Source organism: Lissotriton vulgaris, unplaced genomic scaffold (genome assembly GCF_964263255.1).
Source record: "Lissotriton vulgaris unplaced genomic scaffold, aLisVul1.2 SCAFFOLD_10833, whole genome shotgun sequence".
Taxonomy (NCBI): domain Eukaryota; kingdom Metazoa; phylum Chordata; class Amphibia; order Caudata; family Salamandridae; genus Lissotriton; species Lissotriton vulgaris.
Window position 1 is genome coordinate 1 of NW_028253261.1, and position 16,668 is coordinate 16,668.

The 16,668-nt window shown below is 43.3% G+C and overlaps 1 protein-coding gene across 1 annotated transcript; it reads left to right on the forward strand.

Moving 5' to 3' along the window:
* The first annotated feature begins 7,826 nt into the window (after window positions 1-7,826).
* On the forward strand, window positions 7,827-14,254 carry LOC147661072 (uncharacterized). The gene is made up of 3 exons (XM_086951357.1): window positions 7,827-7,924; window positions 12,814-12,935; window positions 13,861-14,254. Exons 1-3 carry the CDS (start codon window positions 7,827-7,829, stop codon window positions 14,238-14,240), a joined length of 600 nt encoding a protein of 199 aa, XP_086807483.1. The 3' UTR covers window positions 14,241-14,254.
* Window positions 14,255-16,668: the final 2,414 nt, after the last annotated feature.

Genomic DNA, 16,668 nt, shown 5'->3' on the forward strand with positions numbered 1-16,668 from the left:
ACTGAATTCCTTCAGCTGCTCTTACTGATGGCAATTTCAACTTCTTGGAGGGTAATCCCCAAGGGTAGCATAGGATTAGTAGGGGTGGCAGAAAAGCTATCATGGGCCTCCCTAGCCGGATCAAAGATTACTGTAAAATATTGTACCCAGTTTTCCTCGCTAACTTGGGCTGTAAGTGTAGGGAAATCTTCCTTTTGAAGGAAGGGACTATTGACCATGCTCAAAAAAAGCTTACTGTCACGCAGGGCTGCTGCTTTTGTCAGGTTGTCCAAGGCTTGTTCCCTTAACTCATTTTTTTCTAAAGATAAGTTGCTTTTTGTAGGTCGACCTAAGGTGTGTAATAACCTCCCTGTCTCTTGGTTGATTTGACAGTGCCCGCTTGAGTTCATGAAGAGATTTAGTGCAAGCACTGTCGAACCAACCAACCACAGCCCTCTTAGATATGCCATTGGTGATGGTAAGGGACCTTTTTATTATAGTGCCAAGTTCCTCAAAATCAGCAATAATGCACCGGGCGGTAAAATCATGGTCCAGACATTTAAATATCACTTCCGACCCGGCTCCCACAATCTTACGCAACAGCTTCTCTGAATTGTCTCCACACCATTTGATACGGATACCATTTTGCCTGCAAGGGATTATATCTTCTACTATCCTACGCTGATCGCGGGCCCCCAGATAGAGGTCGACATAGTGATGGCATTATGGTCGCTGTTACTAAAGTCTACAACAGTCGGGACTGAACAGGATGGGGCAATATGTGCTGATACCAGTATGTGGTCAATAACAGACGCCGTATTCCTTCCTACAAAAGTTGGGATAATATTACCCTCATTATCTGTAGCCGGGTATTGGATCAATAAATCAAGGTTTAGCATAAAGGAGTTAAGAGAGTCGCCATAAGGTGTGTGGGTAAAATGTGCCCGATTTTCCCCGTTATCCCAGTCAAACCCACATACATTGGAAAAGGAGTGAGGACAAGTACGGATGTTGAAATCCCCACCCCAGATGATATTATAGGTCTTATGGGTATCTTTACAAATTTTCCTCACTGCTAAATCGAGCTCATCCACAAGAGAAGTATTTGTAACGTCAAACATGTTGTTATAATGGTTGATGAACAATGTTTCATAACCCCTTTTGTATTCCAGACTCAAAATTTGTGAATGGAAGCCCACAGTCAAATGCGATTTCACACGTATAGGGAAATTCACAGAGAGTAAAATTTCAAGCCCACCTTTAGCCCTGCCCATATTAGACCTTTGTGCAGGGTTATTAAAGGACACAAAACCATTGTGAAAGATATCAGTCGCTACCCAGGTCTCCTGTAAACATAAGACGTCAAACTGGGAAAGGGATTCACTCCAGCCCAGCGACTCCGTTTGCCGACTCCACCCGGCGATATTCCAGCTAGCAAGTTTGAAGCCAGGGATACACGTTGTGCGATCAATATACTCAGGAACACTAATGGGCTCTGTGGACAGTGTAATTTCATCAGGGGTAACCATAGGTGTTGGTGGATGGTAAGTAGCATATGGGTCTATATCCCGGGGTCCTAAGTGGATAGGGGTAGGGGACATTATAGGGACTGAGTCCATTGGTATACCATTACCCTTAGCCTCTTGTAAACTATTACCAGTACCAGGAAGGGGAGGGCTTGAAACATGAGTCGTAGATAGTCAGTCGACTCCATCTAAACCATCTAGACAGCTGAACCGGTTAAAATCATAGAAAGGGGTGACCAGGGGCATCATAACCGGTCTTGCATCAAATCTTCTATATCTGCCCCTCCGCTCAACCCTGGTCCAGTCGTCTCTACCTCGGTCATGGTACAGGTGGTTAGGGGGAAAGAAAAAGGACACTGGTAGCGTCTGAATGGTGGAATCAAAAGATCTATTAAAGCCTGCACAGATATGTGAGACCGTTCTAGGATCTCTAAAACTGACCGTTATACAGTCCCCATTTATAGACTTCCTAGTTTTACCCAACCAGGGCACCCTTCTGACCATGATGATTTCATTATGAAGGTGGGCCGGGAGGGGTCTGTTCTAGTTCAGCCATCTAACAACTTTACTTTTGAGGGATTGAAAGTTCTCAGCTTCCCCAGCTTCCAGCGGCGGAGCTCCAGCCAAAACTACCATGAAACGATTGGCTTCAGGCGGCAGATCTGGCCGGCGCGGTCTAGGAACTATCTGATCGGGTGCTGAGGAAACTATTTGGCCATCAGCCGAAACCCCGTTAGTATCAGCCATGGATTGGACTGGCCCTAGAGGTAGCAAGGGGGGAATTTTGTTAATGTTGTGATGGGTGGGTGCTGGAGGGCCTATTGGGGGACAGGGCGGATTAGGGGCGTCTTTCACTATAGGGGGTCCGGGGATAGTAGGGGTAATTTGAGGGTTACACTGGGTGATGGGCTTGGTGGATTTAGCCAGAATAGCAGCTGTGGTTTTCTCGGTTAGTAAGTCAGAGTTCTATCCGTTCCATTTTGGACTCTAGAGGGAACCGAATCGATTTAAAAAGAGATCCCAGGTTTTCTAGTGTTAACTCCATACTGGGCAGGGGTTGGGTTAGACCTAATGTGGGGTTGGGGATATCATGATTGTGCTTGGCTGATTTAGACTTTCTACCCGATTTCGTGTTATAGGGCCTCTTGCGTTTGGTTGCGGCCCCCTCGTTGACCACATTTGACATATTGTTACAGATGACTTTGGGCTCAGAAGAAATGGACACATTATTGTCAAGAACTATATCAATTTCGGAGAGAATTTCGTTGACCAGAATGTCCAAGTCGAAAGCTCCCGGATTAGCCTCCTTGAGTGTTGAAGGTTGGCCAACCGCATAATTATTAATCGACTCAGCGGGCCGCTCGGGGGTTTTGGCGTTGGCTAATGTTCCAAGGGAGGATCTCTTTATAGCCGATAGTTCCTTAGATAAACGTTTTTCAAGGACGTTTATTTCAGTGTCAATTAAGGTATTGGCTCTGATCAAAAATGTTTCCATACCTCCAGCTATGTTGCCTCCAGCTAAGGAGGACTTGATCCTTGTTTCGCGACAGGACATCTCCCCACACTAGAGTTGCTAACGGTAATGACAGATGCATGAGGGGGGGCCCGGTCCGGTCAAGCCAGGTCACGAACGGGCACAAACGGGCCCACCCTTGGCCCGGGCTTCGCCCGGCACCGTCCTGCGCGCGTCCTGTGTACGCGGTGCGGGGCGTGTCTATAAGCACAGGGTGGGCTGGGGGCGGGAAGAGTCACAGGTGCGCCTGGTGGACTCCGCGCACGGTCCTCTGGGACTCGCAGTCCCGCACCCTCTCAGCCACGTCTCTTCCCCGGTAAGTGCTCAGCAGGACCAGGCAGGTTAGAAGCTCGGGTTTCCTTCAAACAGCAGGGCAAAGATGTGATCCAAGAAACGGCTGCGAGCGGCTCCCGTGGAGCGGGGGCCGCGAGCCGTAGTTAAGCACAGGGCGGGCTGGAGGCGGGAAGAGTCACAGGTGCGCCTGGTGGACTCCGCGCACGGACCTCTGGGACTCGCAGTCCCGCACCCTCTCAGCCACGTCTCTTCCCCGGTAAGTGCTCAGCAGGACCAGGCAGGTTAGAAGCTCGGGTTTCCTTCAAACAGCAGGGCAAAGATGTGATCCAAGAAACGGCTGCGAAACCATAACGTTTCAAGACTGCTCCCAGCCCTCCATAATGAGTTCTCCTGTGTGATTGTGTTGGTGTGTCTGTTTCTATGACCCTACTCTTTAAAAGACAGTATTTAGGGTGGTCTTGTGGGGAATGAATGCAGTCTTTTATGGCGAAGGAATGAGATGCCCAATAGTTACCTTCGATATCCGGCAGCCCTAGGCCTCCATTATATTGAGACCATAATAGTGTACAGAGTGATATTCGGGGAAGGCTGCCATCCCATAATAGTGTCCATAACCCTTTATTAATTGCTGCAAAGACAGTTGTGTCTATTGTGTAGTAAGTGTTCTGGAGAGCATATAGCAATTTGGGTAGGGTAATCATTTTAAAGAGGGCAGCATTGCCCATCAGCGTTAGCTTTATGCCTCTCCAACGCTCAACATCTGCTAGAAAGCTGGTAAGCACTCTCCCAATGTTATGTGTGATACATATCTCTTTTGGGCGGTCATGAAGATACCAAAGTATTGGAAACCATCAGTTGACATTCGAAGACCTCCTAGGAGTGACAGTGGTACTGGGACGTGAGGGGCATAGGCTACTGACGTGGCATAGTTGATGGTATAGCCGGAGTGGGTCCCATACGGATCTGTTATCCAGGTGAGAGCCGGGATGGTAACCTCTGGCTTTGATACATAAAGATTAACCCTGGGCGTAGTACGCGTAATCGAGCTACGCGAAGACGTTCTCGCACTACGTGATCTTCGCGAGCGTGCGTTGTAGCTTGCTGGTCCCGTTCGCGAGCTGTTTTCTTGCTCGGGAGGGCGTTGTGCGTGTTCGGGGCGCTGTCTGCGTGTTCGGGGTGCGACCTTACCCATGTGGTGGGCTATGGGTGCGGCCATCTTGTTTTTTCAATTGTCCCGCCCGCCTGCGTCCCCTATTTCCTCTTCCGGGTCGAGTATAACGTGTTCGCGCGGTGCACGTCTTGTTCGGGAACACAACTACTTGTTCACGCTGACAAAGTGCGCTTTCACGCGTGAACTTACCCACGTGGTCGCGATGGGCGCGGCCATCTTGTTTTTCACACTCCATGATATGGTTCTGGGCCTAGTTACCTTATATCTGTGCAATCTTTACCTATTTTCACAATTTTTCTTACTTTTTTTACTTATCTCTCTCTGTCCCTAAAGTTTATATTTTGCATTTTATTTCTACTTTTCCACCTTTTTTTAAACTTTTCTACTGTTTTATTTTACTTCTTCATTTAAGCTCCTACTTCTTCCCCCTAACTTTTTTCCTTTTGTTCTAACTTTTCTATTCCACTTCCACCCCAGAACCATGGCAAAGGGGAGCAGCAGAACCGGCTCGAAGGGCAAGGCGCCTGCGCCCAAGAGCCGGCTGCCTTGCGGCAGAATGCGACCTGCAGGGGTGCGGGCCCGGAATCTTTTCGGCGAGGCGGAGGTGTCCGCCCTGGTTTTTTTCATCCAGCGCCACCTCCCCTTGACCTTGGCAGCAGGAGGCAGGCCAGGCTCCGGTTACCTCCCAGAGGAGCGTCACCGCTGGTGGGCGAAGGTGCGCCGGGCAGTCTACCGTCGCACCCACCAGCAGCTGGCCCACCGGTGGGCAGACATTCTGGACAGGGAGCAGGACCTGTTGGAGCTGCTAGGTGTCGAAGTCGTGGGGCTTGGTGAGTAGCTAGTAATATTAATAATGTAATATATATTATAGTAGTATAAGTATTGTGTATAATTCTTGGACGAATAAGTAACACGGTTACTGGTGCGCTTAGTTACATTGCAGATCAATTCAGTCTCAAAATCTTCTGTTATTGTATGACACAGGTGCTGCTCGCCACTTCTCTTACTGGTTTGTAACTTAGCGCTAGCTTGGGCTGCTGATTATTGATGTTAGAGTTTTTAGAGAACTGAAGTTAGTTAATGCTATTGCTAGAGTCTAGTCCATACATTGTCCTTTAGTGAAATAGTGGTGGATGGATAGTATTAGTTAATATTTTTTTAATGGTCTGCATGACGCCTCCTCTGTCACTGAATGCTTAGTTAGTTCTTATTTACCCCACCCCTCCATAGAACCGGTTTGAAGTTTGTTTACTGAGTGGTAGGCTTAGCAGCAATAGCATGGTCAGGTGAGTCAGTCAGTAGCAGTTCATATGACGCAAACAACCAACAATTCTGTGTATGCACAAATTTATGCATGTGTCCTCCATCTCATCAACTATGCATGTTTGCGGGCAAAAATAAAATTGAAATGCCGACTTACTGAACAATTGTTTTCACAAAAGAGAAGACCCCACTAAGTTCCAGGGAACAGGGTACTGTCAACACTGTAAGTCAAAGAAAAATCCCCGGACTACTCCTGCTTTTCTACACACAATTGCCTTTCATACACCCAGATCTTATGAGCAAATACAATTTTTAAATATGTACCAAGCCAACACGGAAATATAACTTTTACACTCTCTGTATTTTATTAGTTTTGTATTTTTTAGATTTTAAATTCAGATCACTTTCTGAAGAACACTATTAAAAACATACATAATATTATCACATTTGAATCAATTGATCACAACAATGCATAAGATGTACAAAGTTAAAAACAAAAAATAAAACAACATACAATTATTACTGTTAGGCTACCCTAACTTCCAAGTACACAGTAAATTACAATTAACAACCCCTCCTAACCTGTAGGTACACAAATTCCTACTGACGTGCTATACTGACCCAATAACCTCCTATAATTTTAGGGAGATTTTGGAAAAAACAGTATCCAAACTTATGGTATATCTGCTATCTCATTGGGTTTATAATGGGTTCTAATTATCCTTGCGTCGACGCGTTTCGGTGTTATTTCAATGATATGGTAACACCTTCTTCAGGACAGCATAATTCATGGGGTCGTCATTTCTAAGTTTCTTTCTTATTTTCAAAACGAAGGAATGGCAATGCTTATTTCCCTCCTTTTCCTGCTAGGAGTTAATTATAGGTCTTGGATGTTTTTTATCCCTTGCAGGGCTTCCTGTTGCATAAATTGCCCTTTTCCTAATCAGGTTAGTAGTTGGCAAACGAAGAAATGTGTGGACCAGGACGATATTCCTATCACAATCTTCTCTTTGGTCATCTGATATTATGGTTAACCTTGGAGAGAGCTGCACGATTTTCTATTTCTCCGTTGTCGTTTCTTGTATAATTTTCTTATCTTTATTCTAATAGCTATGTTCTTGTGTTTGATTAAAATTCATTTAACGAGGTATAGCGTCTTATTTTCTGTATTCCACGAACCGGATATGTTCTGAGTTTCTTTCCAAACACGCGTCTACCTTGAACGAGAAAATGATGACCCCATGAATTATGCTGTCCTGAAGAAGGTGTTACCATATCATTGAAATAACACCGAAACGAGTCGGCGCAAGGATAATTAGAACCCATTATAAACCCAACGAGATAGCAGATATACCATAAGTTTGGATACTGTTTTTTCCAAAATCTCCCTAAAATTATAGGAGGTTATTGGGTCAGTATAGCACGTCAGTAGGAATTTGTGTACCTACAGGTTAGGAGGGGTTGTTAATTGTAATTTACTGTGTACTTGGAAGTTAGGGTAGCCTAACAGTAATAATTGTATGTTGTTTTATTTTTCTGTTTTTAACTTTGTACATCTTATGCGTTGTTGTGATCAATTGATTCAAATGTGATAATATTATGTATGTTTTTAATAGTGTTCTTCAGAAAGTGATCTGAATTTTAAATCTAAAAAATACAAAACTAATAAAATACAGAGAGTGTAAACGTTATATTTCCGTGTTGGCTTGGTACATATTTAAAAATTGTATTTGCTCATAAGATCTGGATGTATGAAAGGCAAGAGTGTGTAGAGAAGCATGAGTAGTCCGGGGATTTTTCTTTGAATTACATTACTGAACAATTGGCCCGTCTGGATTCTTGAATAGGTGGTGTAGGTCAGGTGGTACTGGCTTTGTTAGTATATTCTGCAATCAGAATGTTTATAGAACATTTGATTAGTGTTCTACAAGTAGACGGTCTGTGGATCCTGCAAGCCAGTAGTCATTTATACTTCGAAGTCAATTTTATTGGAGTTGTTCCCTAAAATGTTTGAGAGGCTTTTTGAATGAGGTCTTTGTTTCACAGCACTTAATGTTTCTCTTTCTTTATTATTTCTTACATGATCAGCACCACCCAAGGGCAAGAAGACTGGGTCCGAGTTGGCGGGACAACCACAAGAGGAGCGCTCCTCTACAGAGGATCCTGCTGCTGGCCCCAGTAAGTCCTACAGTGTTTATATTATTAACAATTATATTTCCCTAACTTTTTAACGCACCTTATTTTTTCCAACCTATTCAGCCTCCTTCCTAATTCAATGTTAGCAAAACCTATTTGATCTTAAATTTGTTTTCCAAATTTTGGGTAACTATTCAATGCCATCCCTGACTTTCAGTTCCTTCAAACTGCCTCTGCCCTAAGACTCTCTGTGCTACTACTATTAGACTGTGTGTAGCTAAGCTTGCCCTGTTGGCCACTCTTTAGTTAAGGTGTTCTTTTGAATAAAGCTGTGATAGAATAGCTGTAGCCACTGGGTCCACTCCTGTCTTTTGCGTTGTCCTCTGTAATCTCCAGTCTTTGTCAAGTCCCACCAACAAAAAATGCACAACCTGATGTTTGCCTACTAATTTTTGTTCAGTTAGTATCAGGGGTGTGGAAATTTTACAAAAATCTACTTGGCCAATGGACAAAATGTTACAGAAATCTACTTGTCCTGGGAAGATATCTGCTTGCCTCACCTATTCCATAAATCACTGAGGTGTGTCTGCACAGAGATAACCTGCACGACAATCAGTGCAACATACTTTGCAATATATACTTTCAATGCAAGTCCAATTATGCAGTGCATGGTCACACCTTTTAATTCAACTATTGTACTGGATGGATGTACAGCATGTGTGCAGATGTGTCAGTGTGCACTGCACTCAATTATTAACCAGTATGCATGTGACAAATTTTCAATTTTAGAGAAATAGTACCTAAAAGCAGAGTGCAGGCTGGTAAGACTACATTTCTTGAAGCGTATTTGGCATAGAATGTGCCGGAATATGAACCTGTAGGGCAAAAGGGTGTTCTTCATTCTAGGGACAATTCATAGCTGTACAGTGTTAAAAATACTCACTTGTGATCATGCTCTGATAAACATGTGGAGGGGAATAACCACTTCCTGGCATAGCTTATGAATTGTTTATGGGGCAGCAATAATCACATAGCAGAGGTGTTTAGTTCACTGAAGCAGTATCCACAAGTACGAATACACAGGAGAAAGTAATGGGCAGTTAAATCAATCTCCCCTTTTACACTCCTGGGCAGGTGTGGTGTCATTATATTATTGTGCACTCACTGCTACATCCCCATATTCTTCTACCACACAAGGAGCATATGCAACACTGGCAGTAGCAGTACAGGGTTCTCTTGTGCACAGTACTGGTTAGTCATGGCACCAGCAGAGAACGCTTCCCTAACATGAAGGGATGCAGATACGCAATGGATGTGCAAGTCTGTCTCACTGAGATTTGTAAAGATCTCTGCCACTTGTCTCTCTCCTTCCAGTGTCCCCAGCCCTCCACTGCCCACCGAAATATGTGTTATCTTCAGGGAATTCCTGTAATTCTGTTTTAGGATGCTGATATACGAGTATTGGGAAGCCTGGTGAAGGAAACGGTTTTAACGTTGCAGCAACTTGTGCAATCAGTTTCTTTATTTCAGAAGCTGAGCATCCTGAGGGTCCAATGGATGATACTTGGATATTTGAAAATGGGCACATGCATAAAGAAGGCACAAAGACAGGACCCACATGAATAACACCCATTGGCAAATCATGTAGGGAAAGAAATGCAAACCTTTATGTCTACATAGGACAAATATTTACACAGGCGGAAGAGTCACTTTTCCTTAGATCTGTTATGGGCTATTTTTTACTGCTGACGTAACTGGGCAACAAAAAAGCAACACTACAGAGGTTGCATAAAATTCCGAGGTAGGAACATTGTATATTTTCACCCAGTTGTGAATAAAATATGATTGTGAGACCTACAAATACATATTTTGATAATTTCTGCTTTATATTGAACTTGCTTCTTCAATTTTTGCCATTTTATATCGTTGCAAATGAAATATGGTCCCCCACTGGTGACTGGTCCCTCGTGCTTTATATACAGAGCAACTCTAATTATGAGATTCTACAGCTGAGGAGTTTTCCATATAATTTGCCATATAATCAACAGATGCTGCCTAAACGGCATATTTTAACAAAAAAATGTTTATACTAGCTCAAACAGATCAAAAGTTACTAAAAAGGGGGTAACATGTCCTGGCACACAGTGAAAAGCCCATCACAAGTAGTGACTGGTCTCTTTTAAATTGCTATTGCTGTATGTGGGTCTTAATCTGAGACTAATGAGGCGAAACATTTATAGAGTGTTAACGTGTACAGATGTCAAAATAATGAAGTAATACTATCAACGAAAATGAGCTGCATTATGCTACATAATTCTCATTTTTGTGGCAACATAATTTAGTCAACCCTACTGCGTAATTTAGACCTTCCCTGCCGCATAAATTAGACCTTCCCTGCCGCTTCATTACAATGGCTCTGCTTATTTAGCACAAACAATAGGTACAGGAGACGAGAAATTCAACCAAATATAGGTACAGGCTAACAGAAACGAGCCCTAAATGTGGAGAAAAATCAGTTTCTTGAAAGGATTAAGCCTGCAAGTATTGACACGGGCGTGAGGCTTTTCCTCTGCAGCAGTGGCTAGATTGAAAGATAAAGTGTGGGCACTGATTAAGCGAGAAGCCGTGGAGCAAAGGGGGAGGTAACGGAATAAGGAAAAGGCAAAAAAGACTGTGGGGGAGAGTATTGGTAAAGGAGAACTCATCTTGGGCAAAAATGTGGACATTGCAACGTTTCAAACGCCAAGAGTGGCCCACATCTCAGTGAATAGTGTGAAATACGCTGCACATTTCCTGGATTACAAAGATACTTTCTGCCTTCAGCATAATGTGGTGTTTTCTTTATTCAACTATAGCTTGATTTGCTTAACACCAGGAAAACAATGCAAATTAAAAAATGCTTCCATTAACAGCACACGCATAATCCTGCAAGGCTGCATTTTCTGTAAACCTGCCAGGTATTTAAAGTATTATCGTTTGCTCCGTGCCCCCAAATGCGACCTTGTCCATAAAAGCAGAAACAAAGTAAAGGTCAATATCACTCTATTAAACTTCCTTTTATCGTGTTTTCACTCCTTACCAACGATGTACTGGCTCCATTACTAGATTGTAAAAGGAGAGGTGACGACTTATTGTAAAATGTTAAGGTGCCACACATTTGACCTGACCCTTCTCCCAGGCTCACGGACTCCAGATCATTGCGTGCAAAATCAATCACAGTTAACAACATTTTCTTAAACCTCAGACTGCTGCAAAACCCATTTTCAGACGGACTCACCTTCTGGGGAGGCATACAGTGTGTCAGACGCCGACTTGTTGCTCCCGATTTCATGAAGTGCGCAGCAGCGCACCAAAGATAAGAGGCCTGCCTTGGACGGATCCCACTGGGCAGGGCGATCGAACCACGCAGCATTAAGCGGCAGAGAAACCACCAGGTCACTAGACCAACAGCTCTCGGTGCTGGCAGTGGAAAAGTGTTTCCTGTCTCGGCGCCCGCCCTTGCACGTTCGGCAGCTGAGTTCCAAGAGCAGGTGGGCTGCACCAGTGAGGAATCCGCGCTAGAACACGGACGTTTAGCGCAAGACTCTCCCAGCCAATCACTGGCTAGATAGCGCCCAGTCATGGCCTTCCAGCCAGTAAGTGGCCTCCAAATGCATTCTGGCTACGCTTCTAATTGGCTGTGAGCCCGAAAGGGGCCACAGCTCATATATTTTTAGTGATTCAATGTCTACATGTCCGTCGGACAAAATAGACAATAAATCTTCTTGCCCATTATAAAAATCTACTTGGTTTGGGCGTCGGGCGATACGATTTCCCCACCCCTGTAGTATACTTCTACTACTGTTGTGGTTATTATTCTCTGCACATACACATACAGAACTATGCACACGAAAATACGATGTTGATGTTGGTGATAGGGAGGTTGGACCTTACACCCTAGTCACAGAACTCAGTCAGAAGAACCCATAATCTAATGACCGTCTACCTACCTAAGTGTCTCGGTCATAGTCATTTGTCCCACTCCCGACCCCCACACGAAGATAGTTAGTTAGATATATATATAATATACCCAATGATTTTATTACACAACCCAGGCCAGAACAGAAGACCCTTTCGCTCACTCACTCGTTTCAGTCCACAACACCCCAGACACTCAAAATATACCACAGAGTCTATGTGCAAGTTCAAAAACTTTATTTTTTTAATAACAAGCTTTGTATTGTTGTAACTTGTAAGTTTTTCCTTGAAAAACATCCTGCTCCACCAATCAAAATGAAGAATAATAAATTAAATACTATACATTTTGTACATCTAGTGCACGATAAAGAAATGTGTGAATTGTGGGAGACCTCTCACCGTTGAACGTATACTGTTAGTGGTTACACATGCATGTTTCGAAAGCTCTGCAAATCCCGTGTTTCGTAGAAGGCAATCTTCTCTTTCTCATCTGCCTATGAGAAAACTGTTGCACGTTAGACAGTGAATAAAACGATGCCAGTTTTTAGCAGTCATGGCAAAAAGTGCAACATTATGGATAAGCAAAAGGGACTAACAATACTGGTTTGTCAACCTCTTTAGTTGTATGCAACACTCATGTGGCCTCAATGGTGTCTTTCTTACTGTGCAACAAGCTGCGAGGTAACATGGGCAAGGCAGTAGACCCAGATCTAAAACGGTTATATGGCTCTGGCTAACTTTCCAAAGACTAGAGTAGGAGTAGAGATTAGATGACACTAGGGACCATCTAATAAATTAAAACTAAACTCTGTCTAATGTGACTGCTGTACATTAGGACGCAATTTGGACTAGTTACACAACTATTCATGTTGTACGTAACTGTTTTTTCAATCTTCCTTCCTGGTGAAAAAAGTACAACTAGTAAAATAGGGGGAGGTGTGCAGGCATCTAAAAACGTGTACTTGCTTTTATAGGTGCACAATAACTACCAACCACCAGGGCCGACGGTGCCAGCGGCGATGTGATTGCCATCCAGCAGGGGACAGAGGCTGCGGCACCTACAGGAGCATCAGTGGGGGAGGAAACTGCGGCGGTGGTAAGTTATATTCATTATTTATTTGCATTACTAGGTGGAAGGGGGACATTTTTTTCCTCCCTGTGCTATGAGACTAATTAAGAATGAATTTGAAGTTGTACTTGACAATATACAATGGTTGAAGAAGACACCCTTTGTAGCATTACCAGTGTGAGTTGAGTAAACAAGGCCTCTTCCATCAGACTCCAACTCAGCTGTGAAACTTATGGAGAAGACTAAAAGTCAGATCAGATGACCTTGAGGGATGTGTAGAACAAAAAGGGAAAAAAGTGAACTAGGGTGGAAGGAGGAAGGACTAAAGCGATGTAATAATAAGACTTAACTACCATAGAAGGATACTTCCGAAGGTTCATTCACGTGGCTGATATGAATCCGATGCATGGGTTGTTGAAGGATGGGTAGAACTGGAAGGTCAAAGAAAATGCAGGCCTGGTTGGGCAAAACAATATCGGTGCATGAATACAGTGGATAGCAAGAATCATGAGCGGAGTTTGTGTCAATGAAACCCAAGGCAAGGAAGGAGTGGACGCATGGGTGGTTGCTGGTGAAAGTGAAATCAGCTAAGCCGATAATAAAGAATGATAGACATTTACTTTTAATGGGTGGATGCCCCCTAAATGTATTGTATTCATCATAGGTGAAGACTGTCACTGGAAGCAGAGTCTTACTTTGAAAAAATAAAAGGAGATACAAAAAAGACTTTTGTTCTTATGTGTACTCCAGGCCACCCAGTACTAGGGCAAGTATAATGCCGGAAAAAACTTCAACAAATGCTACAGGCAGGGGAAGCAGGAGGATAGATTAGATAGGTACTAAAAGTTGACACCAATTGTATGTACTGCGCTTGGTAGTGCTACTATGCCACAATGTACTGTTGAATTAATTTTGAAGAGTTTCAATTACAATTATATTTCTTTTTTTATAGATACTCATACTCCTTCCCCAAAACCATCACGGAAGGAGTTGGCAGCCAGGGCCCGGCAAAGGAAACTGCACGCCACTGTGGAGGAGTACCGCAAGATGGTGGCTGAGGAGGAGGAGGAAGAGGCGGCGGCAGCAGCTGCTGCCTCCTCCAATGCGTCTGGCCCCAGCAAGGCCCGACCTGCAGGAGTACGGCGCCGCGGCCAGGCAGCCGCTCACCGCCGGCAATTAACAACTGCCACCCCCACACAGCATGGATGCAAATGCAAATGTAGGTGCCGTGCATTTCGGCAACAACTTCTCTGGGTGGCCAAGCTGGAGGACCAATTAGAGGAGCGCGTCAAGATTATAGTGGACAAACACCTCAAAGCCCGCCAACTGTAAATGGACCCTGTTGATTTGCCCCTTTTTTAATACTTTTGTTGGTGGGTGGGAATTGGGTGTTGGGGATATTTTTGTGGGACATTCTTTGGACTTGTACATTGGTTGGGGTTAGGGTGGGGATAGGGGTGGGATAGGAGGACTAGGAGGATATTTTTTGTACATGAATAAATGTTATTTATTTTCAACTTATACATATGATATGATGTTGTTTTGTGGTGGGGTTACTGTTGTACGTCACAAGGTTTACTCTAGATGCAGGGCAGTGGCCAGTATTTGATTGAAATACTTTATTAAGTGAACACATGTGTAACATGCAAACAGATAGATGCTGTACCCCTCATTCAGTTATATTTGTCCTATTAGTACTATCAGCCTCTCCTCCATTATACCTCCCAGCAAACGTCTCTTCTTACCTGTGATTGATGATGTTTACGTTTGGCACCGCAAGGGCTGCATGGTTTCCCAAGACAACGGAGAATATGCCGTGGTTGTGTGATAGTAGTAGTAGACTAGTCCTAGACACTGGCACTAGCATTGGCAAACAAAAACAAAGAGACAGTCATTTGCCTGAGAGAGAATGTGAGAGAAGTAGAAAATTACAGTACATAATACGGACAAAAAAATACAAATAATATTGCAACTGCTAAACGAACTCAAAGAAATCAATGGTGTCGGGGACTGTGCCAAGTAGAAGAAGATAACTGTAGTTGCGTTGGAGTCATTAAAACCGAATACAAATCGTAAACTTAAATGCTCTAAAATTTAATTCAAACAATGCCAGCAATGATTTACATTTATTCGTTGGGTCACTTTGGGAAATTAATTGCCTTGTACACTAGTACATAAAGTGAGCTTGGGTGGGCAAGCAGAAGAAGATCCTCGCCCTGTATTGTTGACATTTGATTTCATTAGTGTTGGTTTCACCATATCTGCCCCAGCAAGCGTGTGATCAATTGTTGGTGTAGATTTAATGTAGTAATATCACACCTCAATATAAAACCACACAGCCCGGGGGAAGAGGGTTCGGGTTTGATGAATGGATGGGAACGGGGGTTTTGGGGAAAGGTTTGAAAAAGAAAAACAGTACGCATGGAGACAACAAAAGCAAAACAATGAAGACGATGATTGCTGATCCACAATTCCCCAATAAATAGAAAGTCAAGTAAGAAGAACAACGAAATGGATGCATGATGAAGGTTTATTATTAACTTGATGGTTAATAATAAGTGGTAATTACTTCACTACTACTACACAATTCAAAGGAAGTACTTCTTATATATGATATGAATATGACTTTTGCCTAGGCTGTATGCCCTCTGAGAAACCATAATACCTGATGTAGCGGGCTGAAAGCTAGCAAAGAAAATTAAGAGAGAGTTTAAGTGAACAATCAATTACCAAACACAAGCGTAAAATAAATGAAGAGGAAAAAGGAATCAAAGAAAAATATGAAAATGATACTAAAGTTAATTATTATCCAGGGCCAAATGTGTAGTATCTAGTCATTCATTTTTTTTTCCTCCCTTCCATGGACACTGTTGTGACTGATTGATTATATCATTCAGGGGCGCCTCTGGCTGGATGATGATGAGGAGGATTGGTAAGGTAAGTGTGAGTTGTTGCTCCACGTATAATAGCGCTGGGTGAAAGGCCGGCCTGTAAGTGTTGATGAAAGAAGAAATGGGGTATTACAAAATAAGTTAACAGAATGAAAACATAAAAAATCAATTACGGTGTAGTGCAAAAAAGACACTCGTGAACGAGAAGATTTTCAGACTGAGGCTGCTTGGATACATTGATTAACTCTACTCTTCTAGTTGCACAGCAGTCATCGAAAGAACAACAAATAGGAGCCAGCACAGAACAGTTACAGGGCCACACCACAACACTGGGCCGTGAGTCTGTGGCCCAAACTCCATTTACCTACATTTTTTCACAGTTTCAGACAAAAGGCATATACATCAACCTAGCATTTTCCAAAACAAGTGGTTAATTTAAATCAATGCGCCAATGTCAGTCAATCATTCCACTATTCCATTCCACCACTGCACACACATGTAGCCTAGGTCTGCTGTGCTTCTTGTTGATTGGTTGTGTGTTTACCTTGTATTCCACTTCCTGAACATATTCCATTAATCATCTCTGATCAAACTGACTGACAGCGTGCAAAGATGGTATGGTGGTCATCATCATCATCATCCGGTGTGGCACGTGTACGTGTTCTCCAAAGACCACCAACAGCAACTCAGTCTGTAGTGAGTGACTACGATTAAGTCCAGACTGCACCTGCAGTAGTAGGAGTACAATTGGATACATATTATTAAACATGGAAATATTGACCATCACTTGAGACACAAGTACTTTGTTATTATATTAAACTACTAGTATACTATATTTCTACTTCATGCACATTTGCTCTGAGTCAGCA